Here is a 13742-nt window from a genome sequence, read left to right on the forward strand (position 1 = left end):
AAGTATATATAAATATCTAGAGGTGGATGAAGGTGCCATAATTTAGCACAAGTTACTGTGAAAAAAGACCAGTAAAGAATAATACAGGAGATTGAAATTGATTTTGAAAAGTGCCTTAATGTAAAATAAGATACGCGCTATCAATTAACATGCAATGCCTGCACTCTCCTTTAGTTTTGGAATAGTAAACTAGATTTTAAACAGTTGGATGTACATTCCAAGAGCTGAAGGCGGTATGAGTCCTATAGAAACATAAATATCACTGCTGAAAAAGATCATACAGCCTATCTAGTCTGCCTGTCCACCCCAACTGCTCAACTCTGCAATCCCTTCCACTCTCTCAAAGATCCCTTATGCTTGTCCAATGCTTTCTTGAATTCAGATACTGCCCTTGTCTCCATCACTTTCACAAAGAGGTTGTTCCATGCATCTATCACCCTTTTGGTAAAATATTTCCTTATATTACTCCTTTGTCTATCCTTTTGTCTTTCACCCTTATCCTATGACCTCTTGTTTGAGTCCCCTTTCCATTAAAAGAGACCCACCTTTTTTGCATTGTAGTTCTTTAGATGAGAGAGGAGAGACTGAAGAATCTAAATATGTACTCCCTGGAGGAAAGGAGGAGCAGGGGTGATATGATTCAGACTTTCAGATACTTGAAAAACTTTAATGATCCAAAGACATCGACAAACCTTTTCCGTCGGAAAAAAATCAGCAGAACCAGAGGTCACGAGCTGAGGCTCCAGGGAGGAAGACTAAGAACCAATGTCAGGAAGTATTTCTTCACGGAAAGGGTGGTGGATGCCTGGAATGCCCTTCCGGAGGAAGTGGTGAAGTCTAAAACTGTGAACGACTTCAAAGGGGCGTGGGATAAACACTGTGGATCCATCAAGTCTAGAGGGCGTGAAAAAAGTGGAGGCATTCAAACACTGCACGGAGCGGCAGTAGCCACAGCGGCATTCACGGAGCGGGATGCCAGTGGCCAGTAGTTGGTCTTCCACCTTCACGGAGCGGAAGGATGGAGGGCTGATATTTCCAAAAAAAATAAAAAATAAACAAAAATTAAAAACAGGGGTGGGTAAGAGTATGGGGCAAGGGGGTGGCCTGCTTGTTACAGCGGTTGCTACCCCCAATTGAGCTGGATGTCACTTGGATGCAGATTCAAAGCTGCTCTCTAAATTGGGTGGAGGGGAATTAGGGCTGGAGGGTACTGGAAGCCAATAGTAACAGGTGGGAGAGAGAAAAAGGGGAAAAAAAATGGATAAAGTGCGTAGCTTGCTGGGCAGACTTGATGGGCCATTTGGTCTTCTTCTGCCGTCATTTCTATGTTTCTATAGTGAGAGAGGGAGCATGAGCACCAGTTCAGGAAAACTTCCAAGCACATGGCACAAAGCCTACTGCTAAAGACTTATTAACCATATTACTAATGACGTCAAATGATTTCTCCTTCATATTCTTAATTGTGACAAATTGGCAAGGATCTAGGCAAGGAAAAGCTATAAAAAGCAATTGATTGAAATTTAAGGTGGTTAATAACAAAAATTAGAAAAAAGAGGTATACAAACATTTAAAAACAACTAAGGGCTGATACAGAAGGAAAAATAGAGACCAAAAGAGAAGATTTGGAGAGAAGAACTAGAACAGCCAAGGAGCACCAGGAGAAAGGAACAGGAAAAATCAGCGTTCCAAAAGAAAGGCATCAGAACAGTTAGAACTATGAGAGAAATGTTAGATCAGCCAGAGCAATTGGAGGAGGTAAAGGGCGAGATAGCAGTGAGTGAAAATGATGCAACATGAGGATAAGAGCAGTGTAAGACAGGCCAGGAAGCCGAGTGAAGAGGAAAGGCAGGAGATGGAGGAGATAGTGATTCAGCTTCTGGCCTGTGTGGAAATGGATATGTGTGCCGGGGTCCAGGAGAGGGAAAAACTACCTAAGAAAACCTGAAATCCAAAGTAAAAAAACAAAACAAAACTGAGATGAGCAACAAGGGAACTGTGCATAAAAAGACCATCTGTTGATATTGCAGAAAGAAAGCGTGCACAATATTGGGCACAAATTTCATTACTGAGAGTGTCGTCTTACAAACAAAGACAGAAGGTCAGAGGTAAAGGAGAAAGATAAGTCTTCCTTGGAAGAAATCATACCACTGTGTGCAGAATACCTCAAAGGATTGGAGAAAGCTCAAAGAATGAGAACATTTCAAAAAATTCATCTACTTCAATAACAAATTGGAAATAGCAGCAGAAGCAAAAAAAAAAAACTGTGGAGAATATCGTTCATTTCTGTTTTCTTCATATCAAAATATTTAAACAGAACCTAAAGCAATTCTACCAGAGACTTCAGATAGACATTAGTGCAGTTAAAACGCCAGCAACCAAAGCTAAAAGAGAAGAGTTTTGGAAAAATCTAGATGAGAATCCCATAGAGTAGCGGTTCTCAACTGGTGTGTCGCCACACTTCTCAGCCCCCCACTGTCCCACTGAGATGCAAACTCTTACTCCGCCTGGGTTTGAAATGTTGTAAGCCCAGGCGGAACGTAGCAGGAGAGCTGGAAGAAGCACTCAGAGGCGCTTCCAGCATGGTCTGTTCTTACTGCCCCTGCAGCCCCGAAGAAGAAGTGGTGTGCAGGACGACGAGACCATGCTAAGTTACAAGTATGTGCAGCATTGGCCCGAAGGAGAAAAGCAGCGCGGCCCAGAGCGAAAAGAGGAACAACATCAGTCCTTGCAGCCGAAAGGACTCTCAAGGCTGCAAGGGCTGGAAGAGGAATAGGTTGCTGCTGCTGCCAGTTCTTTGGTGGGGGAAGAGAGAGTGAGTGAGCGAGCCTGTGTGTTTGAGGCCCTGTGTGTGTGTGAGAGAGACAGCATGTAAGTATATGACTGAGAGCCTGTATGTGTAAGTGTGAGATTGTGAGCCTGTGTGGTGTCTTTGAGAGCCTGTGTGTGAGAGACAGCATGTATGTAAGTGTATGATTGAGAACCTGTGTGTGAGAGAGAGCATATGTGTAACTGTGATTGAGAGCCTATGTGTGTGATAGCATGTATGTAAGTTTGTGAGTGAGAGCATGTGTATGTATGATTAGGAACCTGTGGGGTAGATTTTATAAATTTGCGCGAGCGCGTACTTTTGTTCGCGCACCAGGCGCGGACAAAAGTACACTGGATTTTACAAGATACGCGCGTATCTTATAAAATCCGGGGTCGGAGAGCGCAAGGGGGTGCACATTTGTGCAACTTGCGCACGCCGAGCCCGGTGCACGCTGCCTGTTCCCTCCAAGGCCGCTCCGAAATCGGAGCGGCCTCGGAGGGAACTTTCTTTCCACCCACCCCCCGGCCTTATCTAACCCCCCCCCCTACCTTTGTTGCCAGATTTACACCTGCCAAAAGCAGGTGTAAATCTGCGCGTGCCAGCAGGCTGCTGGCGCGCCATCACCTGACCCGGGGGCTGGTCCGGAGGCCTCGACCATGCCCCCGGGCCGGTGCCACGCCGCCGGTCACGCCCCCTCCCCCGCTCCTTTTACGAAGCCCCGGGACTTACGCGCGTCCCGGGGCTCTGCGCGCGCCGACGGCCTATGCAAAATAGGTGCGCCGGCGTGTGAGTGCCCTGCGCGCGTAAAATCCGGCTGGATTTACGCGCGCAGGGCATTTAAAATCCGGCCCTGTGCGTATAAGGGAGAGAGAGAGAGAGCATGTGTGTGACTGAAAGCCTATATGTGTGTGATTGAAAGTCTGTGTGTGTAAGTGTGACACAGCATGTGTATATGTTTGTGATTGAGAGTCTGTAGTAGAGAGAGAGAGCTTGTGTGTGACTGAGAGAAAGAGAGAGGCGAGAGTTGTAAGCAACACCTCCTCCCCTCCTCCTGCTAATTCACAACAATCTCAGAGCACCTGGAAATCAAATATTCCCAGGTATGGAGAGCAGAGCATTTTTTATTCTTATTTTTATTTTTAATTATTGGGTCTTTTTGCTGCTGTTTTGAAATAATCTGCTGTTTGGAAATAATCTGTTCTTTTTATTAGTATGGTTTTACTGCTGTTGATTTTATATTTCTTGATTTGTTTTATGAGGACTGGTGATGTTTCTCTTTTTCCTTTGTTGCACAGCATACAGAGACTCTGGCTTATTGCAGTTTCCAGTTTTTGTCTGCATGTTTCTGTTTATGCTTTATGGTCTCTTTATTCTTTGTTAGGTGAGAGTCTGCACATGTGGTTGAGGTGAGGTATTCTGCTGGCGTGTGGTTTCTCTATAGCAGCCTGGCTTTTTTTGTTTTCCTAACAGGAGTAGTATTGATGTTCTTAAGGCCTAGTGTAGTATTTTCAGTGTTGCCTTTTCTTAGGTAAGGTGGTTACTGTTTGAGTGCTGGAAGTTGGTGCTGTTTTGGTATGGGATGTTTATGATGTAATTCTGTTCAGAGAGACTACTTATCTTTCCCTTGTGTCATTCTTAACAATAAAAGTAATACTGGGCCTTTTTTTTTTTTAATTTCTGCCATGGATTGTAATGGTGTGTCACAAAGATGAGTTTTGTCCGTCAGGTGTGTCACGATGGAAAAAAGGTTGAGAAGCAATGCGATAGCCATTCTGCTTCCCTGTTGTACTCTATCTAGCATGCATGGGAACATGGAAAAGGCAAATGTCAAAACTGTGGCATAAACTGAAGTAACAGAACTGGAAACCAGGTTAAAAAAGCCCACAATTGGGAAAATCTCATCCTGATGGAATGTTTAGCTTTTAGCTCAAATATTTACTATCTTTTCACCAAGACCTGGCAAACTGTAAAAACTAAATGCTCAGGTAGCCAGAATTAACACTGCAGTGGTTAATAACAAGAACACTTCTCCCTCCAAAAGGAGATTCAAATAAGATCCTTAAAAATTACTGACCGATAACATGCCTCCCTCCATTCTACAAGCTGTTCACTGCAATAGATGCAGACAGAATATACGATCCCATAGAAGTTAATAACATCATGGTGACAGAACAGAAGGTCGACAAGAGAGGAGCATACGGAATCAAAGATCAGTTGATGCTAAATAAAGCCATCTTGGCCAGCTGTAAGAGAGGTCAAAAACTTTAGGATAGCATGGATTAACAATTAAAAGAAAAAGAAAAGCTTTTCATAGCATCCCACAGTCTTGGGACCCTGGTCTTATCGAGTACAGTTTTACCATTAAATGTGGCAGGCTACATTATCTCATATATGAAGATGGGTAATAGGATCCAACAAGGAATTTTTCCAGGAGATTCCCTACCATCACTCCTGCTTTGTCTAGCACTGAATCCACGGAGTACTTTGATTAACTCCTTAGGTTATAGATTTAGCTGTAATTCTAAAGAAACTAATGATCCACAGATAACATCACACCAACTAAGAACATGAGAACGGCCAAGCTGGGTCCATCTGGCCCAGCAGCCTGACTCCGAGTCACCAGATGAAAACCAGAGTTCATCTAAGTAGTCTCTGTAGTTCTATAAAAGTAGGAAGCCACTTGGTCTGCACCTCATCTCTAATATCAATTTATGTCCTCTGCAGTGAAAAATGTTTAGCAAAGGACAACAGGAAAATAGAGACAGTGTATTTCTTATGAATAATAGCCTTTATTATGCGCATAAGGAAGTCAGCTCGTAAGCCTAAGAGCCTGACTTAATTTGTGATTGAATTGGTCATTCTTAAATACCGTTTTCCCCCATAATTAAAACAACACTCCTTTGATTTAGGGTCACAAGGTTACAGGAAAACATTTGCTTAAACATTTGCTTACTTCTAACATTCCACAGAGCCCTGGGAAGCTAACTAACCTTAATTTTATAACTCTTCATTGTCTTGCCTAGAACTACAAAGCGATACATGTTTTTCTGTTATCTAAGTGTGAGACAGCTTCAGAGACAGTTTCAAGAACAGCAGTGCCCTTAATTTACAAGCAAGCAGTGCCCCCTGGACCTTTTCTGGCGAATTTCCACTAAACAGATAGCACTAATAAATGTTATTATCACAGTCCCTCCTTTTGGCCCAGGGGCAATGCTTGTCTTAAATATTAGTTATACTTTCACTCATAGTGCATAGTCTGCTGAACTCTTCATCTGGAGATTCGTTCTGTGGCACTGCAAGTGTTGTAGAGACCAGTATTTTAGGAATGCTTTTTTTTTTTTGCATAACATAACAATGCATTGAACAGATACACATAAAATAAGAAAAAACACTATAATAGCTATAATAATCATAAACATTCTTTGGCCCCAAAGTCCTAGCAACCTTCCCAAGCCAAAGGGAAAAGGTCAGCACCGTCTTCCAGAAATGCACCCGTAGAAGCCAACTTGTGAAAATGATTAAGAGTGCTGAACCCAACACTCCAACCAAAAATAAGAAAAAACCAAAACACAGTGAGTTGTGTGACTGACCAACCAGGTCCAGAGAGGAGCAGGTAATGTGGACATAGGGGAAGACTCATGTGGCCAAAACATAAGCTAAGAAAGCACTCAGATTCCCTCCAGTCATTCTTCTCTCCAATCCTTGCTTTACTCCACCAATCTCCTTCCCACCTGCTCCTCCACCCGCTCCTACCCTCGCTGCAGCTCATCCATACCAAAGTCTTTCCTTCCAACCCTTGCCTGCCTTCTCCACTCTCTCCCAAACCCCCATTTTCTCTCACATTGTCTTATTCTCTTTTGTCCTTTCCGCCTTACTCCCTCTGTACTTTTTAAATTCTTCCACTCCTCCTGCCTGGGCCAACTTTGATGCTTATATATTGAGGTGGGAAGGGGAGTTAATACCCCTCTGCCTCCTCTGTTCCTTATTTCCCCTTGACCCATCCTCCTCTATTCCCCTCCCAGGTCCCCTTCTGTTCTTCCACTCCACAGCAGATTCCTTCTCACCCCTCACTAGCCAGCTCCCCTCCTCCTTAGGAGCTTGGTTCACCCATCTCTTCACTGCTTCCCACCCCTCACCCTTTTTCAGCTTGTAAGGCTTCCTTGCATTGGCATGCTCAGCTGAGCTCTCAATTTGTGGATTTCCCTCCTCCCCAGGCTTGGATCACTTCCCTGTTCTGCTGCCCCTCAACCAAGCACGTTTCTTTTTTTTCTGGACCTGTTCCTGTCTCCTGCAGTACTTCCAGATTCCAGGCCAGAACCAGTCCCATGCCTGCAGAGTTCACAGAAGACACTCCACCACCTTCATATCCTGAGCCCTAAGATCTCAGCAGCTCCAGGGTCATTGCTACAAGTGAATGTGGAGCTTCCCAATCTCAGCTTAGAAACCCTAGAAACATTGCAACTAAGAGAAATGCAACACCGGGTCCCCAATGGTTTTCTAGTACAACTAGCATCGATAACTCTACAGCAATACCATTTTAGTTTTGATGGAGTCTACTAGAAGCAAACCAAAGGCTCAGCAATGGGGGCATCAATGGCCCCAGATCTGGCAAACCAATACATAGGAGATTTTGAAAATAAATGGCTGCCCCAGTGTCCTTAGAAGGCAAATATTTGTTTAGGGAAGAGGTTAATCGACGACATCCTAATGCTATGGCTGGAAGAAGCAGAAGAACTAAACAGGTTCCTTGTTTGATTGAATTCTTATGACACTAATTTGCAGTTCACATCTGTTTATAGTAAAGAAAAGATTGCCTTCTTGGACATTTCACTATCTCTCACAAGAGAAGGATTTGAATTTTCAATTCATCGAAAAAAGATCACAATACATTACTACACTAAGCAAGCTCCTACCTGAGACATCTTCGGGACAAGCTCCCTGTAGGACAATTTCTGAGACCCTGATGACTTTGTTCCACAGATAAGGAATTTAAACAACAAGCAGGAGTTATGAAACAATGTTTTCTCCAGAGAGGGTAGCCAGGTAACATTATCAAGAAAGCCTATAAAAGAGCAAGATGGGCAAACCAGCAATTGCTGAAGAATACTGAACAGAAGCTGGTTTGTGTATTAACTTTCACTCCATACACACAAGTGCTCAAAATTAGCATTAGAAAATATTGGCAAGTTTTGAGTAGGCACCCAATCTGTCAGAGGTTACCGACCTTTGCAGCGACAAGGATAACAAACCTCTAAGACATGGTAATACATTCAGCTCATACTTCACAACATCGAATCACACAGGACAACCAGCCACCGGGTCACTATGGGTGTGGTCACTGCAACATTTACGATAAGACATTTTTCAAGGTCAAGAACTGAGATTACCCTATCACAAACCATTATTTGTCAACATCTGTCCTGCACCTCGGCAGGTGTGATTGATGCCTTGTAATGTCCCTGTGGTCTAATCTACAGCGGTAAGACAACATGGATATTCAGGATGTGAATACAGGAACATCTTAGCTGCATCCACTGTCAGATGATTGAAACGCTGGTAGTGGCACACTGGATAGAGCCATCACAGACAGCTGAGGAAGTGAGAGCAGCAAGTTTAATCCAGTTGCGGCTTCAGGCAAGAGGAGGGGATTTCGATTTGCGATTACTTCAGTTGGGACATCAATTTATTTATGAGTGGGACACTATAATTCCCTGGGCTCTTAATAGAGAAATAAACTGGTCTCTTTTCTATTAAGTTGGTGACAATCGCGTAAATTCTCCATTACACTGATAATTTCTTTATAAGAATGGGGGATGTATCGTGACGTCAACAAAGTGTGACTGTGATTGGTCCGATATTCATTTTAAGTTGATGTAAGTAAATAGATGCCGATGACCCACAAAAGATGGTGGCCATATGAATGAAGGTCACTGAGTTTCAGTAAGTTTTAAAGTTACACATCTTTCTGTGCTCTGGGAATGCGATTTACCATATGTTTGTTGATTTTACATTAAGCTCTCTCTAGCCCCTGAAGCAGCTGACTTATCAAAACGGTGGCAGTGTCAGGCATCGGGCACAGAACAGGACATTGTTAACTTGAAAGGAAAAAGAAAAGGCAACTCTTCAAATAACAAAATATAAGTGCACTTATGTTGTCCTGCTATGTGATTGTGAACATCCAGAGAGTAATCAGCATGCAAATGAAGAGTCAATAGACATAAGCCGCTTTAAACTATAAAGAGAAGTTTTATTTACATACATTAAAAAAAAACAAATAAAAGGGGGATTAATGATGATATGCCCTTAATGGTACATAAGTATAACATCAGTCATAGCCAAAGGAGCCCCCTTCCTTGTTTCCCTGCCATGCAGTGCACGAGAGTGGCGCAGGGGCATCAGTGCTGGCGGCGGCTGAGCATGTGAGTGGCAGGACATGGGACTGCGGGCAAGGCAATGGGGCTATGGGATGGATGAAGCAGAGCAGGACCAGTGTGAGGCCTGTCTCAAGGAGCTGTTTCACAGCTTTGACTTGACAGGCACTGGATCACTGGGACAGGAAGAGCTGACTGATCTCTGTCTCATGCTTCAGTTGGAAGAAGTGGCCCCCCACACTGCAGCAAATGCTTCTGCAAGGCAACCTCTCAGGCCGGGTACATTTTGACCAATTTAAGGAAGCACTGATACTTATTTTATCCAGCACGCTATCCAATGATGAGAGCTTCCAAGAGCAAGATTGCTCACCAGAAGCCCGGCCTAAGTACATCAAAGATGGGAAACGCTATGGCCGGAGATCTTTACCTGAGCTCCAGGACTCCGTGGAAGATTTTGCTGAAGTGACAGTCATTGAATCAGAAGATGACGATGCCAGATCTTCACACATTCCTTCCGGGAACTGTGATGAGCTCTGGAAGACTCAGGACAGTGAAGAATATGAAGCAGAAGGTCAGCTGAGATTTTGGAACCCGGATGACTTAAGCGCTTCACAAAATCTGTTTTCACCATCCCAAGACTGGATAGAAGAGAAGCTTCAATTAATTTGCGAGGATCTGGGGATCACGAGAAATGGTCACCTGAACAGGAAAAAGTCAATCACCATTTGTGAGCAGTACTGCTTCCAGAACCTTAAAGGAGAGGTGCTGGAAGATGCGCTCCAGAATGCTGGTGAAGATGATACCATGAGCCTACAAGAATATTTCTATGAAGTGTTTAAAAATAGTAAACCCCTTACTCCATCCACTTCCACGCCCTACAGGCAGCTGAAGACGCATCTCTCTATGCAGTCCTTTGAGAGCGGGAGACGCACCGCTACCCCACCAACGATGATGGGCACAGTTGGCTTCTGCTTTTTCTCCTTCCTGGATGATGGCACAGGTTATAGCTCTGTGGAGAAGATCCTGCATGGGTGGCGTGAAGAAGGAATTGAGAACAGCCAGGCAATCTTAAAGGCCCTGGATTTTGATCTGGATGGAAAGATCAACTTGACAGAGCTTACAATGGCTCTGGAAAATGAGCTGCCGGTCACCAAAAGTGGAATTCTTCAGGCAGCGCAGGCGAGCTTCAAGACTGAAATCAAGCATTTACTTGAGCAGGCCGATCAAGCTGCCAGAGAAAAAGAGAAACTCCGGTCCGATTTGGGAAAAAAAAATGAAAAGCTGAAAACCCCGATGGCCTCTGAAATAGATGATCACCATGCTGCGATAGAACAGGAGAATGAATACAACCTCAGGAAGCTGGACGAAGAGTACAGGGAACGCACCACAGCACTGAAGACGGAACTTGGAAAAGAGAGGGAGCAGATCTTACAACAGGCTAGCAAGCAGCGCTAGAGCTGGAGCAGGAGATCGAGAAGATGAAGATAGAGAACTACATTAGAGAGCGTCTTGCACTTTCTTTAAAGGAAAACAGTCATTTAGAGAGTGAGCTGTTGGAGAATACAGAAAAGATGGCAGACTATGAGACTCTAGCAAATTCTCTGCAAAGAAACCTTGATAATGTGCTGAAAGAAAAGTTTGGCATCTGGATCCCAGCAGTGCAGAGTTTTTCCTGCAGGAAGAGAGATTAGCGCAGATGAAAAAGGAACACGAACAGCAACGCAGAGAGTACCTAAATCTATTTTACTGGACAGATAGCCAAATAGGCCTTGACACCCCAAATTGGTTTGTGTGCTATATAGAATTGTCAGAACCAAATGATTATTCTGTAAAATATATGGAGAGAAAGAAGATCCTTAAGTATCGAAAAATGCAGTTAGAGTCCAAGAAAATGTGTCTGAACGATACAGAAATAGTCTTTAATTGTGTTGGATGCCACTAGCCTGATTTAAAAGAACTTCCATGCCCCTCCTTGATATGTTTCCTGTACATATCGCATCTTATGACCTCCCGAAGGAAGCGCTCTTTGGCACAATGTAAGCAGAAAATTTGAGAGACTGAAATTACAATATATCTAACATCCCCTGGGGTTACTAGTGGGATTCATTTCTATCATGGTATGCACAAAACGAATCCATTTGGAGACATTACACCAAGTCTGTGAATAAGATAGATCCAAAAAATCAATCTAAAGCACACTGCACGAACAGAAGACTTCATTTATATTTTCAAGTAATTGAAAATAGCAGAAGCACAAAAGCTGCTCAGATAAAAAGAAAACATTTAGAAAAAAAACCTAAAGTGAAGAGGACTGGGAAAGGAGCTGTGTAGGACCCAGAGAAGTGGGGATGACAGGGGAGGTAAATCTAAAGAAAGGAAATCATGGTGAAGGGAAGAGGCATGAAAGGGTGAGGAGAGGGAGGGACGTGGCGAGTGTCAGAGGAGGGGAAAGAAGATAATGAGCTGTGGAGAGACAGCCTGCAGCTAGAAAGAGATCTACATGGAGGAAAAATAGTAAAAATGATCAAGGAATGAGAATGCAGGGAATTGGAGAAGAGCAGCTGAACCACCTAAAGCTGAAACAGAAGAGTTATGGAGAAATTTATATGAGGATCCCATAGAGCACAACAGAGAAGCAGAAAGCAGAGCAGCGTACAGAGGAACAGGGAAAAGGAGTGGTTGTGGGATTCTTCTACCGAATTGGAAAAAAATGGCTGCCAGGCAGACCGGACGGGCCCTATTGATCTTCATCTGCCCCTATTACAATTCTGCTATATCACACAGCTGAGAGATGGAGATATTTATGTAACTCTGCTCCGCCAAGTGATCACTAACACATATTGGTCATCTAAAAGTAATAGCATTGTTTCCTTGCCTTGCCATTGTGATAAGGGGAGCCTCCAGTGCTCCCACTCCCCTGTGTTTAGAGGTTGGAAAGAGCGAGTGGGGGTTTACAAAAGATGTTTAACCTACATAATTTAAAATATTCTGTGATGACCAATGAAGATAGTCCTTGGGAGTAATTACAAAAGATTAGATTCTTCTCCAAACAGCTAACACAAATGCACTGACCTGCCCCTAAGCGAGCGAGAGACAATTAAGTGGAAAATAACTGAAAGTTGGGGCCTTTAGACTCCATTATAAAACAAGCTCTATGGATAGTAGAGGTGAAATTTGGAGAAGAAAATACATATTTATTTTTAGAATGAGTCAAAGTTGACGTGCATGAAAGTAGAGACAACTGAAAGGAAAATCATACAGAAAGAAGGGGAAGCAGACATTTTTTTCTTTCAAGTGGACCAGATATAATTTTAACTAATATATTGCCTAGTTTACTCTTTCCCTCTTGAAATGCTGGGAAGCGGATGTTAAGTTAATTATGGTCATCGAATTGTGTAGAAGGAAATCTGAATGATCAGTAATGAGTCACATTTTATGAGAGACAAATCCAAGACTCGTGATTGATTTAAGTGTACAATTTATGAATTTTCATGTTGTTTTATCATATTCAGCCATTGTTATAAGCTCATTTTGAAATGCTGAAACTTATAAATGGAGAGAATAGGTTAATACCCCAGATCAACAATCTTGTGGGACAAATGTTATGTAACGCTTTGTAAAGTTTGAGTAAATACAAACTGATCTAATATTTTGGTGGCTGTTTTATGTTGATCCAGGGAGAAGAAGGACAGACTTGGCAGCCTAAGGCTCAAGCAAAAACTAAGCTGGTGTCCGGGAGGGTGATGCACCACAATCATGAATTCCAGGCGGTTAACATGCCAGCATCCGTAAAATAAAATATACAAGTTAGGTAGTATTGGATTGCAGCAGAAAGGAGGGGTGTGCTTGATCAGTGTGAAAGGGAATAGGAAGAAGTTTCACGATGTGAATTGGATGTTTTAAGTAGAAAAAGAGATGTGGCCAAGAAAACGGAATATTTGATGAACAAGACCACTTGCACGTACCAGTGGCATTCATTATTCTGTCGCTTAGGCTGCGTGGTGTCAGAATCAGAGTTTAGGGAGATTTCTTTCCTTCTATGCTATTTGGAACCTTGCAACCCCGTGTAGCAATGCAGCGGCTCATTGGCTGGGGGCCCCGGCAGGGACTTAGCTTCAGACTTTAGCTGAGCTTCAGATGATCCAAGTGAACTGGAAAGAATCTTTTCTCCTTTCCCGTGCCTTTTCCTTGCAGCTTGGACAAAAAGAATCAATGACCCAGCCCTTCTGGATACGGGGGTGGGGGCCTTCTTTCCAGCCTTGGTCAATGTCCAAAGTTCTCACTACAAAACAATCCTCTCTTCTTGGGCAACCTCTCGGCAGATTGACCAAGATCAAAAAACAAACTACTCCTCCTCATCACTATCCAGGGCTGAGGCAAAGACAAGTCAACGCTCCACAACACTTCTGAGCAAATACCCACCAACTCCTTCCCTCTTCTGTCAGTACCGTATTTTTCAGACTATAAGGCGCACCGGATTATAAGGCGCATTATCAATGAGCGCCTGCTAAGGCGTCCAGGTTCATATATAAGGCGCACCGGATTATAAGGCGCAGCGCATT

At 43.4% G+C, this 13742-nt stretch overlaps 1 protein-coding gene across 1 annotated transcript; it reads left to right on the forward strand.

The window, feature by feature from the left end:
• Nucleotides 1-6978: 6978 nt before the first annotated feature.
• On the forward strand, nt 6979-12785 carry LOC115085965 (ninein-like). The gene is given in 4 exon segments (XM_029592542.1): nt 6979-9413; nt 9415-10630; nt 10633-10821; nt 10824-12785. Coding segments are annotated over 4 exon segments (1875 nt in total). The 5' UTR covers nt 6979-9242; the 3' UTR covers nt 11123-12785.
• The last annotated feature ends 957 nt before the right edge of the window (nt 12786-13742 follow it).

Source organism: Rhinatrema bivittatum, chromosome 2 (genome assembly GCF_901001135.1).
Source record: "Rhinatrema bivittatum chromosome 2, aRhiBiv1.1, whole genome shotgun sequence".
In the NCBI taxonomy this organism is placed as follows: domain Eukaryota; kingdom Metazoa; phylum Chordata; class Amphibia; order Gymnophiona; family Rhinatrematidae; genus Rhinatrema; species Rhinatrema bivittatum.